General features: G+C 41.9%; 1 protein-coding gene across 1 annotated transcript in view; it reads right to left on the bottom strand.

Moving 5' to 3' along the window:
* CMPK1 (cytidine/uridine monophosphate kinase 1) overlaps positions 11,046-21,340 on the bottom strand; it is a 13,333-nt gene continuing 3,038 nt past the window's right edge. Inside the window, exons 2-6 of the mRNA XM_021404673.1 lie at positions 16,278-16,424; positions 15,544-15,696; positions 14,059-14,135; positions 13,879-13,975; positions 11,046-13,429 (exon numbers count right to left, since the gene is read on the bottom strand). Coding sequence (XP_021260348.1) covers positions 13,388-13,429; positions 13,879-13,975; positions 14,059-14,135; positions 15,544-15,696; positions 16,278-16,424 — 516 coding nt within the window. The 3' untranslated portion in view covers positions 11,046-13,387. The remainder of the gene's footprint in view (positions 13,430-13,878; positions 13,976-14,058; positions 14,136-15,543; positions 15,697-16,277; positions 16,425-21,340) is intronic.

Raw genomic sequence — 21,340 nt, 5'->3', positions numbered from 1 at the left:
ACAGCTTCTCCTCTATGCTGCCCATCACAAGAACATTCCACAGCTGGTTAATAATATCCAAAACCATCCCTCCCCTAAAATTTCTAGGCAAATCAATCATTTCCAAACAAAGAAACAAGACGCTGCCCTCAAACATCCTCAGTATTTCAAATTCAACTTTGTTTCAACATTCCTAAAACAGTGTTTTTCCAACAATTAAACCATTCATCTTCTTCAGATCTGCTCAGGACCCTATTTCAATACAGCATTCATCTTCCTGCTCTCAAAGCCAAGGCGCAAGCAGGCATTTCTTCCTCCTCCTACGACACTGTCACAACATTTGCTGCAGCTTCCCACCCAGGCTACAAAGGCATTCATTTCCTCACATTGCAACTCAACTCCCAGTTTCATCCCGTGACATCGTGCTATCAATATCCTAAAATAGGATCCATCCACTCCTAATTTTTAAGTTAAATTATTCCTGAAGCCCACAGGCAAAGAGCTACCAGGCACTGGACTGGACACACGCCTTTCTCTGGCTTGTCAATGGACATCCTCATCACCACTCTTCCAGCACAGCCCTTCCTCATTCCTACAGCATCTTACATGTAGGTCCGCTCCTCTTCACTTTTCCTCACAAGTTTCAGCAGCACCAAAATTCCCTCCCCAGCAAACTCACTGGAGCTCGTCTCGATATCGTGCAGTCGTAGAAAAAAATTTGGCCAAAGACCAGTTCCCTTCTATTTCCCAAACAATATCATCCCCATCCTCGAGCATAGCATAACGCATGTTTTCACCACTATCAGCAAACACAACACACGGCGCAATGCAAACACTGCTCGCAGTTCAGAGACTGCGTCCCTCCCTCCTGCCTGCTGGAATCCCGAGATGGCCAACAGCTATTAAACGCATGAATGTAAATGTTAGTAGATTGCTTCTAATAGGAAACAAAAATGTTTTGAGCAGAGCTAATTGCTGGGAAATAAGGTCGTTCCAATATTTCAGCGGGGGGTTATAAATCTCCCGGTTCCTGCCTCCTCCCAGTGTTAAGGTTTTACAGATGTTGCTGTCAGGAGGAGAGGAATGATTTCAGATGCTTGCTTCCACTTCACATTAAAAAAAAAATAGCATGCATGCAGTAAATTGAATGGTGAATTTTCTACAAGGAAAGTTCTCAAATCTCAGCAAACTAATTATGAGAAATCTGCACTGGGGCTCCTAAAAACTGTATGATGGTACAAAATGCTTGACACACTTTAAAACATTAAGTCAGACTTTAAAACGTAATTCCTCTTGTCCAGTTGCACTGACTTAACAAAAGGCTTCTTCCAATCCTCTGCTTCTTCTTGAGCAGCAAAACCAATCCTCTCACCAGCAACTCTCTCCCTGGGCAAACAGGGGAGCACGGAGGCGACAGAAGGCAACAGAACCATGCCAGGCAGGGTTAGTCCCTGCAGGAAGGCGTGCCATCTCTCCGAGGCATCACACATGCCCCAAGCATGCCTAACATGGGCCAAGGGCCAGGACATCACGCAAGAAGCACTTGGGCTGCTTTGTTGTTCCAGCCAGCAGAAGCTGTGCCTCCCTGCTGAGCCACCTGGAACCAGCTCTAAAGATGATGTTTTGGATTTATGCTGTTTTTCCTCGAGCTCAGAAATCACTGCTGAGCTCTCTCCCCCCCTGCTTTTGGCACTGTCCCAACTCAAAACTAAGGAAGGGAGCACCCCATTCAGCTCCCTTTGCACTCTCAGGATCCTACCATAGTGGCATTACATCTTGGATCTGATTACCACAAGCCCCAGATGGAACCCCTGAAAAATAACTCAAGCCATAAATGACCAGCTGAGACAGGAGAGCTGATGGCTAGCACCTCTCTTGTTCAAATAAAAGGAATCAGCAGAGGAAACCAAGACTTTCCCAGAAACCATATCCATCTTAAATCTACTGATATGCAGGCATGGCCCAACACTGATGAGGAGGAGGAGGTGGCAGCCGCGCTCCTCAACACCTGCCATGCTCTGCAGGACACCAAGCAAGGCTGCAGCTCAGCCAGCCGGACCTGGGACTGGTGGCTCCATTAGGAGAAGACAAAGATTTGAGGTCAACCCAATGTTGGATCATCCCATTCAATAGCAGATACCAGTACACCATCCCCATGGGCAGGTCACCTGAGGAACCCAAACCCCACCAGCAAGCCCCACCACGTAGGGCTTGGTGCCAGCTCTTTGTGCAGCTGCCAGGTGCCCCTTTGGAGCTGGCTCCCCAGCCCTAAATACCAGCCCCAGCCACACAGTCCCCACAGCATGCTGTGTTCTTCCAGCAGCCGTGCCAAGACAAGCTGACGTGAGGCTCCTCCATTAGCAGTTTGTTGGGCTCTTGGGGCCCATGAAAGCCCAGATTAGACTTTACAGCAGACTCGAGTGCACGAGCAACTGCAATCTGCAAGGGCTACAAGCAACTGCAGAGTGATTTAGGAGATGGGCCCTTGAAGCTGCCAATTATTTATCTAGTTGATGACTCAGAGAAGCAGTTTTACTGGCCAAACCTTGGGGGAAAACATGTGGAACTAATCAGGCCACACCGAAAAAAGATCAAGTTAATATAAAGTAAATTGAGTAATTCACATGATAGCAAAGTTGATTTTTCCTTCCAAATAGGCATCACATCCAAGATGCTTTTGTTGTTTACCAATTACTTGTGTTGCTTTTAGAAGGCAAAACATGGCAGCAGAAGTCATTTCTGCAAGTACAACACAACATAATCTCCTCACAAAGAAAGGTAAGCATTGTTTATTCAGCGGGTCCCTCCTATTCAGGACATTGCTATCTAAAATTGTCATTGACAGCAGCAATAAACTGATACGCTTTTGTGATTACCTTAGAAATCCAACTTCCATATTAAACCAATGGATACAAATGTGTATTAATGAGTGGGTTTCCCCACACATACATAGTGTGAGTTGCTGCCTGATCAAAAATGCCACAGAGGAGACAAGGTACTTTGGCAGTTTGAGGTTAAGAGCAAAGATTTGCTACTCTGTCCTCCCCAGGCCAGCAAACTGATTTTCTGAATGACCTGCCCAGGTTACCTCTGATCAGCATCACGCACTGATGGCTCCTCCTCTCCTCAGTTCACCAGGTATTGTCTGGAGCCAGACTGTCCTCCTCCTCATTCTCAACAAAATACTGATCAAGTGTCACTGCTGGAGCCATCCATTTCATGCATGCTCCAGTGATTCATCCTCCCCCTCCACAGCACCACCTTGTTTTGGAGTTTGCCCTTCCTGTTGGAGGTTTCCTCTCTACAACCACTCTTTGAGCTATTTGTTTAAAGATGCCCCCATCAAGTGGACCATGCTCTGTGGCCAAAAGAACCAATCGCAGCTCAACAAGTACAAGTGCCAGCTGCAAGAATTTGTTCCAGAGGGATCACACCTTGCCTGAGAGGTGCATCTGACCATCTCATCAATCCCATTCTCTCTAGACACATTACAGCTGGTCCACCCCAAGAGCTTCCCAGCAGCTGCTGGTGGGTTTTCATTCTTTATGATGGGTATTTCACACAGTTTCACTGTTGTGTTTTTCCATTGTGGAGAGCAGCAGGAGGCCAATACTTACCATCACCCAACCCAAGCAGTGCTCTAGCCCAGGAGAAAAAGGGGTGACCTCAGGGGTTCCTCTTGCCCAAGAGGGGACTGGCAGCCACCCTAGTGCCCATTGCACCTCCCCTGCAACCAAAGGGTGCCCATTTGGGGACCACCATGGCCTCACAGGTATATTCACAGCCCTACAGGCTGCTCTACCACTTCCCCGACTTTATCTCTATTTCATGGGCAACGTGCCTCCACCTGAATCCCAAGGCAGAGGATATCACGCAAATAGCAAAGAATGAGAGAGAGCACACCTTAAAATACAGCAATGACCTCATGCAGATTCCTAGAGACTTCTTGCTTTTATTAAGCAAGAGAGACAAGCGGCATTCCAGACGACTTAAAAGATTGAGCAGCACGATGACAGCTCCCATTTCAGGGGAGAAAGGCAGAGGGAGAGGGGATTTGGGTCCAGACTAAGCCCTGGTGGCAGGCACCCATCAGCAAGCACCCAGAGGTCACACAGGAGAGGCAGCTCCTTTAAATAATAGAACAGCTTGGGGCTTTACTCACCTTCAGAAATATATATATATACATATATATAAAGCAAATATATATATTTGCTTTGTGGGTGGTAGCATTACCGCTGGGGACCTGGGGGATGCCTGCAGTGTCACCCCTAAAGGAGCAGGTTTGGAGGCTGCTGGTGTCCATGCATTCAGGGCCCAGATGGGGGTACCACATCCCCATGGCTGCTCACCCCTACAACACACAGCCTAGTATTGTCAGCTCCATGTGAACCTGTGCCATGGGCATAAAGACCACAAGGGAAGTTTTCCCAAGTGATTGGAGCTAGCATTTCTTTAAGGCTTGCAATTCTGGAACTAGAGAGTTTGAAAATGGTTTTTATACTGTTCTCCCCACTAAATGCACACACGCACAATGCACCATTTAAATGAAGCTCCTAAGACCAAGAGATGCCAGAGATCTGAGTCTGCTTTAAAAAAGAAGAAATACAAGTTTACTCTCCCTGGTCATTAGACAGAAACAAAGCAGTCAACAAAAAGGGAAATTAGAAAGAAAACCCCAAGCTTCCAGTGATTTCTAACCTAATTTCATACTCTTGCAACACCTGGCAGTCTTCTCAGCCCTACAGGCTCTGTTAGGCTGAGTCCTCAGCAGGTTGGGAGCTCTGGGGTATTCATTGCATGAGAAAGGGGAGCCCACTGCAGGTTTTGTGCACCCACAATCCACAATAGAATGTAAGGAAGGAATTCAGCCATGTCTTGTTGGTGCTACTCAAACACTCCCAGCGTGTTGCCCCAAACAGTACAACCCAGCTAGGACAGTCCAGTGTCACCAGCAACCTCACCCACAAGCAAACCAATGGAGCAATAACCAAACCCAGACCTCTCACCTCTGCTCCTTCTGCAGATCCCAAAGCAAGGGCTGCAAGAATGGCAGCTCTCCTCAACTCCTGGGCTTCTACTTATCCTTCCACACTACATTCAGGGGAAGGAATCAGCAGGGCCCTGAACTCATCATGGAGCCCTGAGCACCTGGGCTATGTGCCCTGCTGGAACCAATTACAGCAAGCAATCAGTAGCTCATCAGCATTACCCCATGTTTGCACCAACGACTGTCACCTGTGCGGTTTTGCCAAAGACCTCACTCTTTTTTGCACCCTTCAGCATCTCCTCAGCTGTTTGTGGGGGCTCTCGCCACTTTTATCCCTTTCTTTTCTCCATTTTTGTGTGACTATGTTCTGAGAGGGGATGGCAGGATAGATAACACAGGAGTTAATTAATAGCTCATGATGGAAGAGTGACAACAAAGTTAATTAAGGCTCTTAATATGCCTCCTGCCTACTGTGGTTAGCTGCTGCATTGCCCGTGTGTACTCACATGGCAGGAACCTACCTGCTCTCCTCGAATCTCTCTTCCCCAAAGGAATTTCTGTCGCCGTCAGCTGATGGATGGGTCATTTTTCAACTAATTTTCAAAATAAAGGTTATCACCTTTTCTTCTTATAATTAAGGTCATTTGCACCTTCTTTTAATTAAATGATGTTCTTATTAACTTTTCAAAACACACGTTATCTGAAGCATAATTAGCTGGTCTTTTGGTCTGCAGCAGAGATGGACACAACTACTGTGAGATGCCACATCCCAGAAGGGGAAGCACTCCTAAACCATTTCTGGTTTTCGAACTACCTGCAGACTCCTCCTCTGAGCCTGTCCAGCACCACGGGCTTGCAGGGCGCAGGATGAGCTGTCCCCAGTCTTCTAAGCCAAGCAGGATGTTAAGGAAGCGTGGGTTTTTAATTGCTCCTTGCTGAAGGATACGCAGGTAGTATCTTATCTCTGTAGCCATGGCTGAAGGAGCAAAAGTCTGTTTAACAGTATCATAGAATGGTTGGGAGTGACACTGAAGATCATCTAGTTCCAACCTCTGTTATGGGCTGGTTGCCATCCAACCAGATCAGGCTGCCTGGGGTCCCATCCGACTTGTCCCTGGGCACCTCCAGGGATGGGGCACCCGCAACTTCTCTGTATGTTCCCATCAGAGTCCTTTAGAAGGAATGATAAGGTGGAAGCGCAACTAGATTTTGCCAAAAGCTGTAAGTCAACAGCCAAAACAGTTGAGGTTTTTGACTGTGTAGCTACAGATATTTTCCCCTAAAATTGCCCTGTGATGCTTAATGCTTGGCTTTTCCCAGTAGCATCACCTGTAGTGCTCCCTTACCAGCCCAGGACAGAACTCTTTTGAGGCACTCTGGGATGGAGAGACCAGGAATATATCCCTGGAGGTGCTTAAGGTCAGGTTGGGTGGGGCCTTGGGCAGCCTGCTCTGCTGGGGGACAATCAGCCCATGGGAGGGGGTTGGACCTGGGTGGGCTTTAAGGTCCCTTTCAACCCAGCCATTCTATGGTTCTGTGATCTCCCCAAACACCAGGTACACGACTCCTTTACTAACAGAAAGACCTCCTCCAGGCCAGCCTTGGAAAGTTGCCTCATTGCTTCAGGATTAGGATGACAAAGCTATCGTGAATGTAGTGGCACAGAACATCCACACTAATTAAGTTCGCTCCCACTAGTTGTTCTCATTATATGTAACTAAATAAACTGAAAAAAAAAAAAAAGCATGACATTCATTGTTGTCAAATTTCCAGTGCAGTAGATCTCTCTGCAACAGAAAGCTACCCCGAAATAGTAAGAAAAAAATCCTATAAAGAAGCAAAGTTACATCACTGAAATGATAAACAGGCTTTTTAAGTAAAAAGGTCTTTCAAACCACAGGAAACACTGCACAGCCTATGAGTGACACTTCCATCTGCATCCTCCTCTGTGTGAACCTTGCACCCCTCCTTGTGGTGCATCGAAGCAATTGCCTTGTGAGCAATAATCGTACTTACAAGAGCTTGTGGGGCCACTTTCCAAAAAAGTGGAGCCAAACACCCGAGCCAGCTTTTCACATCTGGCTCCAAACGTTGTCTCCTCCAGGTTGTGAATGTCTACAAGCTAGAGACATAAATGACTCTCCCTCTCACTAACAGTCAAATATAAGCACGTGTGTCAAACATAATTAAATAGGAGAGCGTAGATGTGCGTGACACATTGGAACAGTTAAACTACCCAATCCTGATGTTTGCTTAAAGGTTACTTTTGGATGAAAGCTGCCTACAGAACAAATAACAGATGCTGAAGGCATCCGTCATGTATTTTTTGCAGTTAGCAGAAAATCCTGGTACTTTTCTTAAAGAACATACATAAATTTGTGGGATGTTTATTGCTGGAAGCAATCTGCTCTCGCTGACAAGAACAGCATCCAGGGAAGCTCCGCAAGAAGTGACACCTGGTGAGCCAAGTGCAATGCTTGCTTCAGGAACAGCACTTCAAACCGTGAGCTCTAGGTCACAAGGAAGTGGTAAAATGCATTTAGAAAATTTTAAGTTAAAAAGAATACAGTAAAATTATCCCTGTTCCCAACAACAGAAGTCTCTGGGTTAAAATGCATCACGGACATCGGGATATTTGGTGATTTCAGCTGGATCTGGCAACGGCTGAAGCATCCACCCAAAGAGACAGCTCCACGCTCAGTCAGGAAAGAAGACCACCACACGTGACATCCTCCAAATACCTTGAGAGATTTTGGCAGTCCCTGAAGCCTCCACGGTAAATTAAGCTTCACTCCTAGGACTCGATCCATTTGAGAAGTTATCCCAAAGCACCTTTTTCACATCTCACAGGACTAAATGATAAGCGTGCCGAGCACAGTTTAGCTTTGCACAAGCAGATCTGCTGTATAAGACACCATTTCCACGTACCATCACATATCATTACACTTACCCCGCTAGCTGCCCAGCAATCTGGCGGCCTTTGCCATTTCTTACCATAAAGGAACGGCATTGTGCTAAAAAGCCCTCCAGAATAAAGCAGATAATATCTTGTGGGATGGCGCCTTGCCTCCCCCCTCCCCAGCAGCTATTACATGAAACTCACCCAACCCCTCCTATTTGTGAATAAGAAAGAAAAAGCACAACTCAAACTGGTATTCGGTTTAGGATTGAATGTTTTGCACAGTGCTTAAAGAGCATTTTTAGACAAAAGCAAACTTTCTGCCAAATACTTGTGGGGGAAGAGAACATTTCTCTTTTGCTGTCTGAATGCAGTAATAAACCAGGATAACAAAGTAGCCTGGCACTGCTGCTCACAGTGGAAAAAAAGAACTGTGCATCTAGCTCTTCACAAGAATGGCTCCATTTGGCTTCATTCTGCCCAGCTCTGCTTCTACAGCTTTACCCTAAAGACAGATTCTCACCCCTGCAACTCCTGGAATTCCAGGTGGCAGAAACAAGAAGGGAAGAGAGCCAGCTTCAGGGCAGGGAAGGCAGTGTATGGATTTCTCTCCGGCATAATTATGACAAGATGAGCTCGACTAAACACAAGCATCACTGCTGTGCAGAACAGAGAGATGTATATCTAAAGCTGAAGTCTGATTAGTGAAGCAGAATTGACTGAACTTCCGTAAGCGTCTTTACTGCCCTTCTCATTCATCTCACTCACTTCCACCAAGGCATAACAGGTCAGTGCTAGTTCAATGCCTAGTGATTGAGATTTTTGCATGCAATTGCTGCTAAGCTCTGCGCCAAAAGCCTGATGGACAGATCCGATCACCCTCACAGGAGAAAAGCACACAGGTACTACAAAGATTTCTCCTAGCTTAAAGAAAAATACCACAACGTGCTCAACAATGTCAGTTCTGTAGCAGATTAGGCACCTAGCTCACTGGCAGAAACAGGCGTAGGCTGAAGGTACATAAAGATTTTGATTCTTTTGCAAGGAACAGAGATTGGTAAGAGCAACTCTTCGCCATCCCAAAGAGTATCTGCAATTCAGAAAGGTAAGGAAAAGACATTAAAAGGCAAAAAGCAAAGAGGATAGAGAATACTTCAGCTGAGCAGATTAGCAGACTCAATAAAGACATCTATTGTTACCAACAGCAATACGCTACAGACCACAGGCTGAAAACCACAATCCTAAACTAAGCAATCCGTGAAAAATAGCTGAGAGCAGCAGGATTAAATTCATCTATGCCCCCATATCTGCACTGGAAGATTTGTAAAGGTCTGCAGATCAAAAGAGGGCGAGAGCTGCTGCTCTATGAAATCAAGTCTTAATATTTTTGTTGCTGTCTCCTTTTGTTATCCGATTAGCTGAATCGTCTTCGCATCATCTTGCAGTTTTCACTCTTAGCTGTTACTCTTGGGATCTTCAGACTACGGCGAACACACAGCCCCAGGTGAGCAGCATCCAAGCACTGCTGCAGCTCCAATAATCTGCTCTCACCTGAACAGGGGGCCCAACTGCATGGTCACAGACTGCAGCTTTCAAAGACATCTGCTTCACAACAGGGACCAAACTGGTGCTGAACTTGAAAGCTAAGTACAATAGTAATTCGCTAGTCTGTAACTTAGGATCCTAACTGCTGGCAGCCTCAGAACTGCTAACAGATAACAACAGTTAACAGCCCTAGTCTGAACTGAGGGTTTTTCAGCTTAACTCTCCCATTCTCCTCAGTTCAGCCTGGGCAGCAGCACAATCTCCCCACTTAGATTTCTCCTGCTAAGACACAGCATTTTGCACAAGATTTCACAATAACCTCGTGAAACTTTTCTCTTAAAAAAAAAAAATAAAAGTGTTGCTAGTGGGGAATGTCTTACTCTGACACAATCCTCAACTCCGTGCTTAAGTTTTTCTCCATGCTGGTCTCTCCTCCTGCCCCCACGCACCTAAGAAACCAGCACCTTTCAGGCAGGGATTTTCAGTTCAAGTCTTCATGTGAGGGAAAAGCTTACTCTAGGTCAAGCTATCACAGCCTTACCCTTGTCCTCTTTTCCCTCTGAGACTCCACATCCTCAGGGTGAGGTTTCAGCAAGTTTCTGAAAAGACATTTGGTTACCTTGTCTTACCAGCAGAAATATACGGAACAGGTTGCCCAAGGAGGTTGTGGATGCCCCGTCCCTGGAGGTATTCAAGGCCAGGCTGGACGTGGCTCTGGGCGGCCTGGTCTAGTGGTTGGTGACCCTGCACTCAGCAGGGGGGTTGAAACTCGATGATCTTTGAGGTCCTTTTCAACCCAGGCCATTCTATGATTCAATGATATACTTCCACTGCTGGGAAATTCCCTGCTTTGCCCAGTCTCTTTCAGACCTGCTGTGCAAATCTTTCCAGAGTAAGGTTTTAACATCAACATGTTTACTGCAAACCTACATGCGAATAAATAGAAGTTTGTGATAAAATGCATTATGTGAAATATGAAGACTTAGCATCAGCCTGGCAGCCTCTCAGGCTTTCTGTTTGCGTTTGTTTTTAAAAACACAAATACCACATTACACTGTGCCAATCCTGCTTCCACTGACATCCAGAACAGCTTTGTCGCTCCTCAAGTAGAACCAAGACCAAGGTCCAGTAGCAAGCTCTCAACCAAGGCATCTGAAAAGTACAGTAAAATGAAGAAAAGCTCCCTTAAGGACACAATTTCCAGCACAAGATGCAGACATGTGCTATAGAGCCGCAGAACAGCGGTCAGAAATTCAGACAGTGAATGAGCAAGGAAGCATGAAAAGTCAAAAAATGTGTCCCTAGCAGTAGCCACACAATAGGATTGTGCTTCCTGGTCCCCTTCCCAAGTCTCTTTTCTTTCATGGAGGCACTAAATGAACCACCACTGTGCAAATAAAAGAATACACTTGACAAACCTACACAAGCAAGAAAAGGTATCGATTCCACAGGCATTAGACTGATCTTATCCAGCACCAAACAGGGTCTTCACGACTTCAGTTTTGATGGGGAAAGCTGAACTTCTATAGACATACCTGTGCATATGTATGCATGCCAGATGTATGAAGTATACATATATATACATGACTACTACATGAAAATATCCTATATGACAGAGAACTGTAAGCCAAGCACTTATATTAAGCCACAGAACAAAGTTTATTGGATCTTCTCAAATTCTTTGTACAGTTTTGCTGCTAAATGGGCACGACATATTGGCATACTACCTTTAATCTTCATTTCAATCTTAAATCCAACTTGAAAGAATTGGTAACAATTAATGGCATCTTAAATAAATAAAATGACAAAAAATATCTAGCCTTTGCACAGACATATTACAATCCACTCCAAATTCAATATTGCCAAAACATTATTTCTTAAAAAACAAAGTGAACAAAACAAAACCAACTTTGCTATAAAGGTTTTGCTTGTTTCAGCACTTAAATACATAGAAAAGTATAAGATGAGAGAAAACCAGACACTGTTCTCAGCAGAATCTGCAAGAGTCAGTAATTTAGCAAGAAGCGTTATTAAATATCTAAGTAGATTAGAGAATCCTGCTTGAAATCTTCTTGAAAAAAATACTGATTTTAACCTTCACGTTAAAACAGTTTCACCGGATCCTATCTTATGTCAGCATACTTACAGAATAAGATTTACATTCCATGATTTATTTATTTAAGGGAAAATCCGTAAAGCAAAAGCATTAGCCTCCCACACTCACAGCAGTAGTCATGGTCCATATATTCTGCAGTAGTAAACATGTATTTGTGCTCAGTACTCTGCTAGAACTACCACCGTACCAGAAAAGATACTGTAGTTTACCCTTTGTGTTCTGTACCCATCTCTTACCCAGTCCAACAGCCTCAAGAACCTCAGTAAAATAAGAGTTCATGCACATACAAATCGGCCTGCACAAAGCAGATCGCAGCATGAGGACCAACACATCTGATTCTCATTAGAAGCTAGGCTAAATTTAAAGCTTTCTTTAAATAGGGAGTAATTAGTAAAGAATAGCTGAACCCCAACATTTCCAAACTGTAATTGGCAACACCCATTAGCATATCACAAACCAATTACAGTGTCAGTTGATGTAGCAAGACAAACTGTATCACTAAAATTAGTTAAAACACCCATCCTCAAGTCTTCTGGGGCTTTCTTCAGAGAAAGCTTAGAGCATGCAAGGAATGCATGATCGGGCCCCCCCAGACCTGTGCATACTAGTCTTATGGGAGGTGGGGAGGGGAGAGTTACTTTAAACAAAAGTCAGAATTACACATCTGTACAAATATTTAAAATACTTTTTTTTCCAGCTAGCTATCTGCTTCTCCCAACGATAATTGTGTCCGACTGCACTAATTCAAGAGAATGTGATAAAGCAGGATCAAGTCTGTTCAAGGGAACGGAGCTTCCTTCTGCAAGGTATCTTCCTTTCTGCTGGCCACATCATAACAAAAGTGCAATAATTTATAATCTTTTCAAACAGTTATTAAAATTATACAATTTTAGGGAAACAAATTCACAAGTTTAACCATAAAAATATTTCCCCAGGTAATAAACCTTAAAGCATTCATGTACTGCAATAATTATAATACAGAAAAACCCTTCTACTTGTTACAAAAGACAGAACTGTTAGAAGAATTTCCTTAATGTACACTATTTAATAGTTTTGCCCCTTGTGAAGGCCGTGCTCTAATTAAGAACAAAACTATAATTCAAAATAAATGAGTATGGAAATACTGACCTGACTTCAAAGTGATACCCTCAGCATTTTGGAAATGAAGACAAGGCATAGCCCAGGGCCATGTCATCCAGGTAGTCAAGAATTTACAAGACAGTTTACACCCAGAATCATAAGACAGCACCACTTTCCATTAAGTTCTTTGTATGTCTATTGCTGAACAGCATATTAAATAGTTTTGTGAGAACTACAAAAGCAGATTCTCTTACTAACTGCAGTTTTACCTACAGAATTCAAGTTTGGGGATAACTGAGAACTCGGTGACAAAAATTACACTGGAAAAAAAAAAGCGTCCTCAATTTGGTCCAAGCATCCCAAAGACAAACAAGGGCATTGCTTAATGCTGCTGCTTAATTGATCCTTAAGAAGAACAGGTGTATGGCAATAAGGAATAAGAAGGGCTGCCTGTGGTAGGCACAGAACTGTGACAGAATAGTCTCTTCAGAGAGATGTTTTAACTAAGATTTTGCCACGTGAGCAACTGAACTCATACTAATGGAGAACCACAAAACTCATAACTATAGCCACAAGAAAAGATTTCCTATATTAAAAAAAAACCAAACAGATCCATTTGTAATTAACTGCTTTTCCAACTGTCATTCAATATGTGAAAAAAAAAAAACAACAAAACAAACAAAAAAAACCCCAACATAAGACAATTACAAAGTGTGGACTGCAGTAGCAGCTATTCAAGCAAGATTCAAGCACAAATTTAAATGATCTTCCAAGCTGGAAATTAGCCTTCTTTGTCAAATATTTGTACAACTTTTTCAAAGACCTAAAAAGAAAGAGAAGATTATTAATTTTATGAAGTGTTAAGTAAACTGTCACTTGAAATTAATCCAGAACACAATAATTGATAGTATTTAAAGATGGTTTTCTTAGAATTTCCACTGATTATTTAATAGAAAAATTGTAGTCAATTCTAGAAAATGAGGACATAATATTAAGTATTTCAAAGTTCATTAGAGCCGGAAAAAAGCCAAGAACTGTTACACAGAAACACTGAAAATCTGTTTAGTCCAGCTCATGTTCAAGCAGAAATTGACTTCTTAGTTATTCCTGTCTCAATCAGTTCTTCAAGAGTCAAAATGAATGTTCCACAACCTCCACCAGTAATGAACACCAGCACCAAATTAACTTCACCAGCCATACAGGCATCAAGAAAAACACCATCAATACATACCCTGCTACTATCACCCCCATATTTTTTGCTTATATGCTTACTTCATCAACTGATTTAGAGGCATCCACTCTTCTAACTTTTCCCATTCTCTCATATAAGTCTATTATAGGCCTCGTGGACTGCAGATATGTATGAATTCTAGGAGAAAGCAAAGGGGAAAAAAAAAGCATTACGTAATAAAATTAAAACAAAAGAGAGCTGAAAAGTTTTGGATATAGTACCTCTTCTCCAGACTCTCCCGATTATCGTCGCTCCTACCACTGCTCTTGCCTCTTTCAAGACAGCGACCAATGCATATCTACAAAAAAGCATCAAAAGGACTATCGCAACCAAGAACATAACATGCTATATATATATATCCATCCTGAATTAAAAGCACATCTTTGAAACAAAACTAAATAGGCCTGATGCACAAAATACTGTCTGAATTCAATGTACGTAACCCAGAATTCACACGGAGAGTTAAACAGTGGAAACAAAAGCAACATCAAGTTCTGTGGTGTGACTAAGCATCCAACTTGAGGCATTTAAAGAAGAAAACGGCCTGATTTTCAAGGATACGTTCTGTCTTTCTGAAAAGCAGAACATCAGATTAGACTACCGATATCTCCTTGCACTGTAGAAGTGTCACTGGGTGCTCTCTCAAGAATTTATAAGAGACTTATATATTAATTAAGAAGTTAATCTGTTCTTAATTGGCATTGCTATAATTAAAAAAATAAAAGCAAAATCTAAGTAAACATTACAAAAACTATATCTAAAAGCTGCTCACTGAACTCGATGTTTTGAAGCCTGAAGTTAAGTAAACAGTAACACGTACATCTCATGAATATGTTTAACTTGCTCATGTAGGAAGACAATGGTTAAAAATGGTATTTCCTATAAATTTCCTATATCTTTAGGAAAAATTAGAACCTCAAAATTAACACGTGCCCAGTGAAAATTTTCACTTTGCCTTTTATTTTTTTAAGGGATGAAAACAGTCCCATATTTGCTGAAATTTAAAAAAAACAGTAATTAAGTTAAAAAAATAACCAATTTACCAGAAAATTGGACAAAAAGAGAGGAAAGAGATTAAGATGTTGGCATTTTTTGTATCACTTTTTATCCCTCAAGGGCACTGCCATATTTTAAAGACAACATATCATGGCATTTGCTAAAGGACTAATGTATCACTGTCAAAATGTCCTTAAAATCTAATGACTTGCTGAGTAAAACGTTGATCATTGGGTACCTAGATCACAGCTCACAACTATGAAAATTAAGATGTATGCTGTCAGCACTTCAGAATTAAAGCAAACATTGCTATTAAATTGATTTCTGACTAAACAAGTGCTCTGAAATCCTTAAGAGTAAACACAGCAGTGTCTTCTGACAATGAATCAAATAATTGTTTAATATATTTAAAGGTTTTATAAACTCTCCTTAAGAACGCAATTGTTTGAATTGTTTCTTCAGTGTAATTTATTTGCGCAAGATTGTACCAAGTGTAATTATCCACTTGCTATTTCAAAAGCCCGTAGTTTTTCATCTGCAAAAACAGGCTGCCAGAAGTCCTTGAAACGCACCGACCACGTTTTATTTCTACTCCTACACTAGCCTATTAACACTGAAAGATTCACTACCCAACACAGTTTTATTGTTCTTTTTGAATGATTCTCACAATACAGCAAGAAAGGAAGTTACAGCCTAACACACTTCATTACCTCATTGTCGCAATCAAAAAAGAGAACAAAAGAAACATCCGCCTTTCCATCCATAGTCTTATTCCAGCCTTGAAGATTATCTTCATTTCTGGGAAAGCCATCAATCAAGAACTTGTTCTTCTGGGAATTTGCAGCCATTGTTTGATCCATAGCCTGATAAAAGAATTCAAATCAAGACCTCCTGCACAGGCAACTATTTATCAATTCCTTAATCACCTCCAAAGTATTCATATATTAAATTAAGAAGCATTTATCATAGAATTATTGCAGATTCACAACTTATTTTTTGTTTCATCTTCAACAAGTTCTAACTACCTCACTGATGCAGCAATAAAGCTTCCTTTCAAACTGACAACACTATTTCATAAAGCTTAAAATCTTTCAAAGCGCAGCTTTAGAAGTTTATACTCTACAGTATTGTGTAACAGCACATTTCAGTACAAGATGTCAAACTGCCCCAGGTCTAGAGTTAATGCCAATGAAAAGAACTCCAAAGAAGTTCAGGTGAACGAGCAAAAGAAGCCTTTTCCATCTCAAAGGAGATATCCTGATTATTTTCCTGGACATCTAATAAGGATAAAGGTTGGAACTTTTCCTTTCACAGGAACATTAGCAGGTGCTCTTCTCCTCTCCCAGTTTTGATAAAATAGAGGGACAGTTCTTTCAGAATACTGCCACTGCTTTATCACTTAGTCCACAAGAATGAACAAGCAAGGAAACAGCACTTTCCTTACCCTCTTCAGCAAGCTGATTGTTATTTCAACTGGCACAATTTCCCCCTCCTTAATATAGTTCTCAATGAGTTCTCCATATTGTGAGCCTGGCCTTTTTCGTTCATCTCGAAGAAGGTCGCCAGCAGAAAGGTGAGTGTAGCCATACTTCTGAAAAGTGCAAAAGAAACAGGCATAGACACCCTTGAATTAGTACACACGCAAACTTACATCGGTCAACAGCCACATTTATCTTTGTGTTACAATAGAAAAATACAGGAAATAGCAGCTTGCTAGTGACAGATGTATTCCACCTTCAGGATGCGCCGAAAGCACACAAGAGATTCCTGGGCAAAACGGTCAGCAGGGCCCTGGACAGACATTCATGTCCTGTTTTCAAAGGTAGCACTGTCACATTTGGATATATGACTGTCTCCAAGTCCCCAGGCTGTTTCTTGAAACGTTGCATTGCACAATGAGACATTTAACAAACTCCAGATTCTCTCTGAGCTACACCCCATCCTACACAATTCCACTGCTTAGCTTCTTGCTAAATCACAACTTTATCTATTAACTGATTACCACTAAAACATTTTAACACCGTGTACTGCAAACAGCAGAGATCAGGTCCAAGTCTATTGATTTGGGATCAGCATGCAAGGGGAACCTCAAACACCATGACCCTCTTCTTTCACCTCAGAAAAAAGTTGAAAGCTTTGCTAATGCAAAACGTGGGTGAAAGTTATTATAATTGAATTTCTCAGGCATGTACCATCATAAATAGACAACTAGTGCAAAGCTACAAATACGTTGTTGTAAAAAACACAAATGTGTTGATATAGTGGAAAATTCAGAGCACAAAATAACTATTTGCTCAGCTCATTTAATACCACCAGAAAACTAACCAAGTGCACTCCTGGAGCAAGTATACTCCATAAAAACAGGCATAAAGACATCTCGTTGATGAATACTTAAACTAAACTGGCAATAAAACAGCTAAGCTAGCCATACACCCAAAACAGAGTACACCTAAACATACTTGTCCTAAAGTTTTTATACAAAACAAAAGCAGCAGCAAATTATTTCAGGGTTATCAGCTTGGCTGCAGCAGCTTCCAAAGCAAATTTCTAAACTGGTGCCTGAACAGGATAATCAATGTGACTAAATGCTTGCTAAGGCTGTGAACTTGGGATTTACAAACTTGGTGACTGGACTAAGTACAACAGAAATATTACACAACCCATTAAGTGGCTTTAGAAACATTTCAGTTGCTTTCCAATTTCACCCACAAAAGCGTGGAAAGTTTGTTCTGCATAGTCATAATTTAAGAAGGGATATAATTACCTAAATCTCCAAAATGCTACACATCTGGAAAGAAAAGGAAACAAGATTTTGCTTTAAGTAACTGTGAAGAAAAACCTCCACTGACATCCTCTGTAAGCTCACTGTACTCCTGCTTTCATGTGCATTGCATTTGGATATGCTTATTTAACTACAAATCTGCATATTAACTATGGACTACTGAAGCTGTAAACCAGAGTAAATCTTCTCTCTTAAGCAAGAAACCTTACTCTGCCGAACCCTAAATTAACACAGACTCCTCTATACAGCTAAAGAACGATGATATTTTTGACACTGAATTCCTACGCAGAAGAAAACAGAAGGAAAATATAATCCCTTCTGTTTTAGAGGATTACCAACCCATTTGATTTTCCTTGGCATGTCACTTTTCATGCAGAAAAAGGAAGTGGAGTCAGGCAATTTTTGGAATTCTCTGTCATTTGCAACAGCAAGCTAAATTATTTCTTAACAGCTGAACAGGAAAGTAAAAGATAGAAGTGCTTCAGAGTGCTGTTGTATAAATGGAGTTGTTTTAGATAATAGCAAATTGCCTTCTAGAGTAACATTCAGAATGTATTAACCATGCAGTAAGGAAAACAAACTTCTCCTTCAGAGGCAAAACATCTATTTGTTAACTGCACGGAGCACGGGAGCCAAAGACAACATGTCAGCTTGAACAACACCAACAGTACAGACAGAGGCTGGCCTGCTGCTCCGCACACAGCAGGCTTCAGAGATGCGGTGCTCGTGCTGCTCTCACCAACCTGAATCAAGCCATGTGTCCAGGACACAACGTGTTCTTTCATCTCAGGCTAGACAAACCCTCAGCAAGCGTCCTGAACTGGACCAAATCTCAGCCTCCCCAAGAGCTTGCAAAGGAGATTGCAATGTTCCTGCACAACAGCTGGGGCAAGGCACTCACGTCTTACAAGTCTGCACTGTGCCAGCACAACTTCCAGAAGCGCCAAGTACATCTTGCAACAAGCTCCATCCTGGGGATTACAGCAAACACTGCCTAATCCTTCTCTTCACAATCAGAAAGGGATGGTTGTAGCTTCCAAAAAATGAAAAAGCAGTTTCTCCAGTTTTTCAAGAATGCATATATGCTGGATTCACAACATTAGCAGAGGGCTGAAAGGACAACTTAAAATAGAAACTAGGTTAAACCAAAAAAAAATTCAAAATACTTGGATATCAAGCACCTAAAATCTGAACAGATTTTTAGGCTGGAGTACAGAAAAGAAAATATTCCAAGATATATTTCATACATAAGTTTTCCACTACGCTAGCTGGAGGGCATGTTCTTCTATGACAGAACACTAAATCAGTATGCAGCTACTAAACAAACTATTCTCATTGTTTTCAAAAGTGTTTTTATATTTGGGGAACCATAATCCAATCTCTTACGAAAAGTAGTTGTCAACAAAAGACAAAAACGCATCTGTCTTCAGCAGCAGTGCAGACACCTTCCTCCTTCACTTTCAAAGCTCACAGTGGAGTAGAAAGGCAAGTCCAAGTCTCCTACAATCCCAGCTGAGAGATTTTCCTTAGCACAGCATTTAGCAGCGCTCCATAAAACAGAGGAAACCACAGCCTGCTTGTTCTTCATACAAAGACCTGGAAAAGGCTGTCCCCGCTCAGCAGGGCAAACTGGGACTGTCAGCCAGGATCTGCAACTTCTGCTCCACAGACAGAACAAGCTTTACTTACTGTATATACAGTAAATAGATTAATATTGACTACAGATGAGAACAGATGAGTCATATCTATGCCACTCCTGAATAGGGCAGAGTTCACCCTAGCAACTTTCTCCATGCAGTAGGACAGGATCAGCAGCACGGATCAGCTGCTGCTGGGACCCCTCCCGCAGCCAGCCTGCACGTTTCATAAGAGTTTCTTCCCAGCACACCAGTATCTAGACAGTTTGAAACCTCCCTGAGCGAGCAGAAGCTAGGAAAAGGCAAAGAGCAAAACAAATTACTGCTCTGACCTTGAATCCTATCTCGGCTTATCATTGTTAATCTGAAAAATGAAAGTCAAAGGGCTAAACAAACAAAATACAAACTTTTATTGCCCTAGTTCCGGCTTGTCATACCTTAACCAATCTTACTAAACAATCACAGTATGCTATATTTTCTAAGGTGTGCTCTTTGAGAACTTGTTAAAATAAAAATAGAATTTTGTAAGGCATGCAGCCTTCATACTTTTTTTTTTTTTTAAACTTAAAATGTTTTGTCTGTGCCATCAACATGTGGAAAGATCTTTGGGGTATAAACCATATTGCAATAGCAGCCCTCCTGTCCGCTTATTCCAGACAGCAGCTATTTTCCTAGTTAGAGATATGCTCCTGCCTCTGGGGAAAAACAAAACAAGGCAAAACAAAACACAAAAACCACAAGCCCACAGCACATTCACAAAACAAAACACACAAAGGAGATCCCACTGACAGCGCCTCCGGAAAGAGGGGGCAAACAGAACACCCCAGGGCTGCAGGAATGTCGAGCTCAATGAGACAGTTGAGAATGCCCAAAATTCAACGCCCAGAGAGGGAGCCTGCATTCTGTGAAATGGAAGCATATAGAGAATAAATCTTTAGAGGAGAAAAACAGATTTGAACAATCAAAACAGCTCCAAAGTTCAGAAATAAGAACTCACATTCCAGCAAACAATGATGAGAACTTCACAGCTAACTGGACTATCGTTACTTGGCACTCTTGGAAGAGATTTGAGAAGTTGAGTTTAAAGCAAGTAACTTATAAAATGTTTTTATTTCAAGAAAGTTAATGCTCTCTCTCAGCAGACTTCAGAAGACAATTAACACACGACAGCAAAAACTAAATCTACTGCTGCTTCCAGAGGAGTGTTTCTGAAACAATGAGTTCTTTGCAAAGTTTTCTTCTCCCCAGAGAACCTCTTTATCATATACCCCAAAACAACTTCACACCTTTTTCCACTTGGATACCAACTGACACTCTTCCAGAAGGAGAAGGCTCAGCATCCCACTTGGTGGGATTAATTCTGGATTTCAACACAAACATCCAGCACAGGCCTGTGGTGAAGATTGATTACATTCTGTGTGCGCAGAGAAAGATGTCTTGCATACCCCAAATCCCTGCAGTCACTTTGAAACAAAAACTAACAAAAGAAACCAAACAACCCAACAACAAACAGAAAAACCCGAAGAAAGAACCCTACCAGTTGAAATCTTGCTTGGAATAAAGACTAAAGATTTAGTTATTACGCTTTTTTTTCCCCACCCCTCTCCCAAGAGAGCTTTGTGTTTCAGGTAAAGTTTGTAGAGAATTAAAATTAAAGTCAACAAAAGTGTCTTATGTGCAGATTTGAGGAATAAAGTATTTTTTCCTCGACTGTACCACAAATGTTTTTGTGGAGCAAAGTTGAGAAATCAGCACTAAAACACATTCATATATTGTCTTGCACACACACAGTAATCCCACAATCACAAAAGATATGACTTTCATGCACTTCATGGTGTTTATCTCAAGCACCTGCACTCAGATGCCATCTGAACTACCTTCTCAGATACTGTGCCTCACCCAACAAGCTATGCACCAGTCTCAGGTGATGTCAAAGGTCCCTTACCGAGGGAGGTTGCAGGAGTTCATCTGCAGAACTGGGAGAGAACAAGAACTTGAGGGAATTCTGCTTAATCTCTTCATAAATAAGAAGAATTGGTCTAGAGTAGCATTTCTACTGCATTTAGATTTCTGTGACAACTCTGTGCA

The sequence above is a fragment of the Numida meleagris genome, chromosome 7 (genome assembly GCF_002078875.1).
Source record: "Numida meleagris isolate 19003 breed g44 Domestic line chromosome 7, NumMel1.0, whole genome shotgun sequence".
In the NCBI taxonomy this organism is placed as follows: domain Eukaryota; kingdom Metazoa; phylum Chordata; class Aves; order Galliformes; family Numididae; genus Numida; species Numida meleagris.
This window is presented reverse-complemented; position numbering and strand designations above follow the sequence as displayed.